This window comes from Apodemus sylvaticus, chromosome 1 (assembly GCF_947179515.1).
Source record: "Apodemus sylvaticus chromosome 1, mApoSyl1.1, whole genome shotgun sequence".
Classification (NCBI taxonomy): domain Eukaryota; kingdom Metazoa; phylum Chordata; class Mammalia; order Rodentia; family Muridae; genus Apodemus; species Apodemus sylvaticus.
In genome coordinates, this window is record NC_067472.1 from 14507082 (window position 1) to 14514629 (window position 7548).

A 7548-nucleotide genomic window follows, 5' to 3' on the forward strand; every position below is an offset into this window, starting at 1 on the left:
AGCTCAAATAGACCCTCTGAAGAAGGATCGCTGAAGAAGGGCATGGTATAGGGCTCATTCCTGTACTCCCACAGTGAGGAGGCAAACAGATAGTGAGTTCCAGGCCAGTAATACCTTGTCTCAAAAAATATAAAAGTATAAAGGGGAGAGGACAACATTCGAGTGGATTTTAGCCAGGCATGGTGGTGCATGCTTTTAATCCAGCATTTGGGAGGCAGAGATAGGCAGATCTCTGTAAGTTTGAGGCCAGCCTGGTCTACAGAGAGAGTTCCAGGACAGCCAGGGCTACATAGAGGAAACTCCGTCTCAAAAAACCAAACAATAAAATGGAAGGGCTGGAAAGCTTGCTCTGCTATTAAGGGCACTACTTGTTCTTCCAGAGGACCTCGGTTCAATTCCCAGCATCCACTTGGCAGCTCACAACTACCTGTAGCCCAGTCTTAAGAGATCGGAGGACACTCGGCACACATGTGGTACACAGACACTCATGCAGTCAAGTACCCATAAACAATAAATGAATAGTTTTAAAGACAAACAGGAATGTCTGTTGGGAAAAAGTGGTGATACTTCCCCGAACCGTGGAAAGCAGAAGAGACTGGCAGTTCAAGTGTAAACCTCGGGGGAAGACAGGCCGCAGCACCAACCCTCACAGCACTGTGTAGAACCCACGAGGGACTGCAGCACATCAAGACTTTTCAAGCAACACTGAAGGTGCGGATGGCTACCGCAGGTACCTTTCCACCAGTCTGGAATTCTTGACATACCATTGCTACAGACAGGCATCTATATCCAATCCCTGTACACAAGGCAGAGATTCCAGATGGTGCTGGAAACCTCTTCTGGTTTCATGATGCAGCCAGGGCTACCCCATCCCCATTCAGCCCTGAAAGCAACTGTGCCCTCTGTGCCTGTAAACATTGCAATGGAAACCCAGGGGCACACAGATACTTCTTTTGCTGGATCTCCCTCACACTGCTCCCTTCTGATTGTCTTGGAGGAGTCTGTAACATTAGTCTTTCAGGGGCCACCAACCCAGGGACTCCTTGTCCCAGAGACACCTAGCCTCATGGCTGAGGGAAACAATATTCTTTCCTTCCATGTACTATTTGCGACACAGTAGCCTTTCCATGCAATAGACAAATTGATCCAACTAGAAGATAAAATAAAACAAACAGACATTTCCCTTACACTCCCTTCGCCCTCTACTCCCACCCACAATGCTAGCCTGGGCTCAAATCCCACTTCTCCACCTATGACTGGGTAGCCTTTAGCTAATAGATTACTCTCTCTAAGCCCCAAGCTTCACTTCTGTAAGATGATAAAGATCCCATACCACAGGATTGTACGAGGGTTACACAATGCATGTAAGGTGCACACAAGCCAGCTGAGGTCATGACAGTTCTTGTGAATCACACAAAGATGCAGGCAGACGACCACTAATGCGGTTACATGCATATTTCTATACCCAGACAGAAGTCATCTCAAGCACATCCATGGTCAGAAACATAAGGAGATGTTCTTTCTGATGTTCTGTCTCAGCCTCTCCTTGCCCCAGACAAGGAATCATCCTGTTGGATCTAGATCTGACATGCCTATCTGAAGGCTGCAGGATCAAAGCAGGGGTGGGGGAAGCTTCCTCTTGTGACCCAACAGAAAGCAGTATGAAAACCCATCACCTGTGAGCCGGGGGCTGGGGGGGGGGTGTGAAGAGGTAGAAGAAACAGCCTGGTGAGAGTTTGCCACCCGTAACTCACAAATACAAACACATCCACAGAGACACAAACATGGAACAGGCTGAAACCCTAACCTGGGCAACCTGTCCGATCCAACTCCAGCACCAATCATGATGGTGTAAGCCTGCAATCTTAGCATCTGGGGGTCTCAGACAAGACCCTCAGGACTTCTGGATCTTTCTTGGCTACATAGTGAGTTGGAGACCTTGTTTCCCAAAAAAGAAAGAAAAGAAACTCCCCCAAGTCTAGTTTTTTTACTGTGGCCACACTAACGTGGTAACATCATCTTTATATAACACATTGTAACGCCTCACCATTAACGCCTCATCATCTCGCTATAACACTGTCACATTGTAACACCCGCCCTCTGCCATTCCTACTTTGAATAATGTCCAATCACCATTGCCTGCCACAGCCTTTATCACCACCATCATTTCCATGCCATCTTATTATCATTGTCACAACTGATGGAGTTGCTCCCAGGGGTCCTGGCAGTGTGGTAGAGAGAAAGCAGGAGACGGGTACAGAGAGAAGACATACTTCCCCAGAGCCCAGCGGCCTCTCACATTCCAGCTTGTCTGTGCCTCCTCCTCCTCACTCCCACACCCAAAGAAAACTGGTTCTCATCAGGTGCAGCTCTGTGGTTCTCAGAGGCTGCAGGCAGCTGGAGAGAAGGGGAGGGAAGCCAGAAGGAGGGGCACTCCCCTGGCTGTACCACGGGATTGGTCACACTGCACCCTCTCTGCCAGCACCTGTTTAGAAGGCTCCTGAAAGTGTGACCTCATCAAGTACCCTTAGCTTGGCTAGTCCGGTCATGAGGTGGATGTCCAGTGAGCAGGGTGGCCTACTGGAGCTGTGTGGGAGGTCACAGTAAGAGGCGACAAGGCTGAGGATCCCCACAGGACACAATGGACAAGTTTCGGATGATCTTCCAGTTCTTGCAGTCCAACCAAGAGTCCTTCATGAGCGGCATCTGCGGCATCATGGCCCTGGCCAGTGCCCAGATGTACTCTGCCTTTGACTTTAACTGTCCCTGCTTGCCTGGTTACAATGTGGTCTACAGCATGGGCATACTGCTGACGCCGCCCCTGGTGCTCTTCCTGCTTGGCCTGGTCATGAACAACAACATATCCATGCTAGCCGAAGAGTGGAAACGCCCCCCGGGTCGCCGGGCCAAGGACCCGGCTGTGCTTCGCTACATGTTCTGTTCCATGGCCCAGCGAGCTCTCATTGCCCCCGTGGTCTGGGTGGCCGTCACACTGCTGGATGGCAAGTGCTTTCTCTGTGCTTTCTGCACAGCTGTGCCAGTGGCCACACTAGGCAACGGCAGCCTGGTGCCGGGCCTGCCTGCTCCGGAGCTTGCCCGCCTGCTGGCTCGTGTGCCCTGCCCTGAGATCTATGATGGGAACTGGCTGCTGGCCCGAGAGGTGGCCGTGCGGTATTTGCGCTGTATCTCTCAGGTGAGGGGGCTGGGTCTCTTCACAGGCCAGGGCCCCTGTGGGAAAGCCCCTTCCCAAAGTGGGGGTTCCCCTCAGATGGCATGGGTTCCCAGCTAAAACTCAAAGCAGAGCCCAAAGCATGTCTTCTGTCAGACAGGGTAACCTGGAGAGCAGGGTTGACTCGCCTCCTCCATCCTGAGCTCAGACCTGAGAGGCTGAGAGATTTGCATCCATTTCCTCTCCCAGGCTCAGGCGGTAGTGAGGCCAGTGGGCGGCTAAGCCATTTGGGTACATTTCCCTGGCAAATACTCCCAGCTGGTGGCTGCTTGAAGTCAGGAGTGGGAGCTGGAGGTCTGGGTATCTTGAACAGGAGGGAGCACATGGGTGAGGGAGATGGGTAGGTGGGCTGAGATTTAAAGGACCAGACATCCGGGCATCGTGCTCTGGAGCAGGGAACTGTGTGGTATCCGGAGCAGGGCAGGAGGCAGTGTCTTCTCAGTGGGGCTAGAGAATCAGACACACTCTGCTCTGGCCAGAACACACCTTCCTTCGTGAGAGGGGAACTCCTGCATGGCCTTTGTTGCCACCCAGATAGGCTGGAGGGTCTCCTGCCATGAGTGTCTAGGCCACACTCTTTACCTCCTCATCTGGGGACCTTTGTCCCATCAGTCTAGGCCTCAGACCCAGGAGCACCTGTCACTCCACTTGACCTTTACACTGTAATACTGTATTAGCTGGAAATTCCCTCCAGAAGCCACAGGCAGTCTGATTTGTAGACAAGTCCCTTGTGACTGGTAGAAACTGATTTCCAAACTCACTTTAGAATTAATTAACTTTATCTAGAAATCAAAAGTTGTCAAAGAGAAAAAAATCAGATTTCCAGCTTCACTTGGAACACAAGACAACCCAAGCCCTCTGTAACCACAGCAGCCTAGTGAGCATCATGGGAGGGAGGCCCCTGACTGAGTCACATGCTCTCTGTATTTTCCTACCCACCCCCACAGCAGCCATTGGGCACCATTAACACCACACCCACCAAGATCCCCTCTTCTCTGTGCTAAAAGGGGTCTGACCCACAGACAGGGAGGGGTGTTCTGCTCTGTGCCCCGTGGTGAGTGTTGGAGTTTGAGGACTGTCCAGGGTGCCTCTGGAACTCAAGAGTCCATCTTAACCCGGTGAAAGAAGTGTTGGTGTCAATTCCAGAAGCTAAGGAAGAAGGCCAGTAGGCCTGGGGAGATCAGGAAAGACTTCTGAAGGAAGAGGCACAGCCCCTGAGTCTAAGATTACCAGAGTCTAACAGAGAATGCTATGTACAAGCCACTGTCCTGTTTAGTTCTCATAAAACTCCTGTGTGGGAGGTGCTATTGCTAGAAGCCCCATCCTGGAGGTAGAGAAACAGACACAGAAAGATCAAGTGGAGAAGAGCCGCACTATGGGACGCGGTGTTAACTCTTGTCCACTGAGTGCCCTGCCAAAGCTGCACATTCTATGTTCCAAGGATCCGGTTCCCGGGAGGCGGAACATATGATTATTTTACACATGGGGAGAACAGAGGCCAAGAGGTGGCGTGACTTGGCCCATGGCTGGCTTCCCTTGGGGAAGTCTTTGGAGGGTCTGGACAGGTAGGTCTGCTGACATCCTCCTCTCCCCTCAGGCGCTGGGCTGGTCCTTCGTGCTGCTGACCACATTGCTGGCGTTCGTGGTCCGCTCTGTGCGGCCCTGCTTCACGCAGGTTGCCTTTCTCAAGAGCAAGTACTGGTCCCACTACATAGACATTGAACGCAAGCTCTTCGACGAGACATGCACAGAGCACGCCAAAGCCTTTGCTAAGGTATGCATCCAGCAGTTCTTTGAAGCCATGAACCATGACCTGGAACTGGGTCATACCCACGGAGTACTGGCCACAGCTACAGCCACAGCCACAGAAGCTGTCCAAAGTCCCTCTGACAGGACAGAGGAAGAGAGGGAGAAACTGCGTGGCATCACGGACCAAGGCACCATGAACAGGCTACTCACAAGCTGGCACAAATGCAAACCACCACTGAGGGTGGGCCAGGAAGCACCACTGATGAGCAATGGCCAGGCCGGGAGCGAGTCCCGGCCTCCACGCAAGGAAGTGGCCACCTACTTCAGCAAAGTGTGAGCTGTGGCTGGCTGGCTGCAGAGGCAGGCGCGGAGATCTGAACCCATAGCCTTTGCCCCTCGGAGAAGAACAGTAATTCTGAGGCATAGCCACAAATCCAGGCGCTCACCTGCTGGTGTGGAAGAGGAAATTCAGAGCTGAAGGACCTTGCTTGCTTAGCTGTCATGGGGGGGCTGGAAGCAATGCTGCCCTGTGCTCCCCTCCTGCTGTTTCAGTGCTGTGAGTGTCCCGGGTCTGGCTTATGGGAGCAGGACACATGGCTGGCACCCACGTTCCTTCCCAGGCCTTCTCCTGATGCTGTTCGTCCCATCCCTGGTTTTCTGAGGCTTAGGTCCCCAAAGCTTCAGCTGGTGTGACACAACTCAGCGACCCATGATGAGATGACAAGACGGAGTGAGAGGGGCCAAGGTGTGTGTCCTGAGGCCCTGAGACAGCTGCTGAGCTAGCCGGCCTCCATGTTTACTTCACACCAATCCTCTCACACACGTTACAGGAAAGCAGACCATCCATGGAGCTAGAGATGGAAGCCATGATGGAAGCTTCCTCCAAGGCTCCCTCGGAAGCCCGGCCTGAGGTGCGATAAAGATGAAGCCTAAGAGGAGAAGTAGCTAAGACCGTGGACTGGGATGGGACTGGGTGAAAGGCTGACTCTACCATGTGCAAAGTATGTCCCTGGGCCAAGGGCTTCCTTTTTAGGGTCTCAGTTTCCTTGTTCATGCAACAGGGAGACGGCCATCTACCTCATGGGTTCACCATGCGTGAAAGCACAGGGCACATCGTGGACATTTGGGTCACTGTGGTTAAGATGCTTGTCCTTTTCTGAACTCATGGCTGCTCGCTCTCCCCTCCTCCCCCACCCTCACCCCAGACCCCAACCAAGGCACGGGATGGGACAGAAACACTTGGCTGCTATCTTGTCCAAGAAAAGAAAATAGAGGTACAGAGAGTTTCTTGTCTCCTGGCACCATCTTCCAGTCCTCGGCCTGCCTCTCTCAGAGCCCACTTTGATCGTCATACTTTTGGTTAAAGATTTATTTATTTATTATATGTAAGTACAGTGTAGCTGTCTTCAGACACTCCAGAAGAGGACATCAGATCTTGTTACAGATGGTTGTGAGCCACCATGTGCTTGCTGGAATTTGAACTCAGGACCTTCAGAAGAGCAGTCAGTGCTCTTAACCACTGAGCCATCTCCCCAGTCCCCCACCTTCATATTTTTATCCTCTCTCATCCACCCTCCCTCCTCTCTCAGCTGGGACCCTAGTGCCAGGGTGGCAGGGAAGAGGAAGTTGAACTTAACCCCAGCCCGGAATAAAGGGACCAGATGAATACAGACCAAGTGTGTGTGTGTGTGTGTGTGTGTGTGTGTGTGCATGGGCGGGTTGGGGTGGGGCATCCACAGATGCCAGAAAGTGCTTAGAAGAACAAAGCTGAGGGGAAGCGTTGGTGAGACCTAGGTTCTAACACCAGAGCGCTGGGAGCTGAGGCAGCTCCCCAAACTGTAAAGTGCTTCATGGAAAGGCACGGATACTGATTTCTCTCCATTTATCCCTGCTACACAGAAAGCCAGACTCTGGAGGGTGTGGCTTGTGGCTCTGTGTGAATTCCACTGTCCCAGCCCTGGAGAGCTGATGGCCCCAGGGCTATCTCTCCCAATCTTAGGAGCCACCGAGTGCAACTTGGCGCTCTCCCGGTCAGTGGACCTGACTCATGACTTGCTTGTGAGCTCCCAGAGAGGTCTCTGGGTCAGGTAGTGCAGTTTAAGAGGTCTGGTTCCCTTTAATTTTGACCTATGACCAACCTCTGCCCTAGGAGCTCCAGAGACCCAGATTCCTTGATTCAGTTGTGAGAGGTAGAGAGGATGGGAGCAGTACCTGGGAGTTAGCTGAACTGTGGTGGGAAGATCCTCCTCTGGGGATGGGATGTACAGGCAAAGGTAGGATGCTCAGAGAGAGAAGGGGTAGAGGGGACCAGGGTCTTGATTTTTTGCATTCTGGACCAGCAGTCAATCCTGAACAGCCACCTCTCCCCTAACTCTGCAGGGGGCTCCTCCAGCAGTTTCTGCCAGGTGGGTGTCAGGTACAGGGGATGTTCTTCAAACTGGCCTTGGGGGCAAGCCTGGGCAAGATCTCCCAGAGGGCCCTGCCTGGCTCCCGTCTAAATCTTCCCAGATGGCCTGGGAGGGTGCTGAGGGTAGAGTCGAGGCAGGGCTGGTAGGGCCAGCCACAGCGGG

At 52.7% G+C, this 7548-nt stretch overlaps 1 protein-coding gene across 1 annotated transcript; it reads left to right on the forward strand.

The window, feature by feature from the left end:
* Window positions 1-2582: 2582 nt before the first annotated feature.
* On the forward strand, window positions 2583-6648 carry Calhm1 (calcium homeostasis modulator 1). The gene is made up of 2 exons (XM_052172251.1): window positions 2583-3193; window positions 4827-6648. The coding sequence occupies exons 1-2, from the start codon at window positions 2642-2644 to the stop codon at window positions 5313-5315; spliced, it is 1041 nt and encodes a 346-aa protein (XP_052028211.1). The 5' UTR covers window positions 2583-2641; the 3' UTR covers window positions 5316-6648.
* Window positions 6649-7548: the final 900 nt, after the last annotated feature.

Coding starts and splice junctions, on each gene's coding strand:
- Calhm1 (XM_052172251.1), top strand. CDS start 2,642: ATGGACAAGTTTCGGATGATCTTCCAGTTCTTGCAGTCCAACCAAGAG. Junction 3,194..4,826: donor ATTTGCGCTGTATCTCTCAG/GTGAGGGGGCTG, acceptor CTCTCCCCTCAG/GCGCTGGGCTGGTCCTTCGT.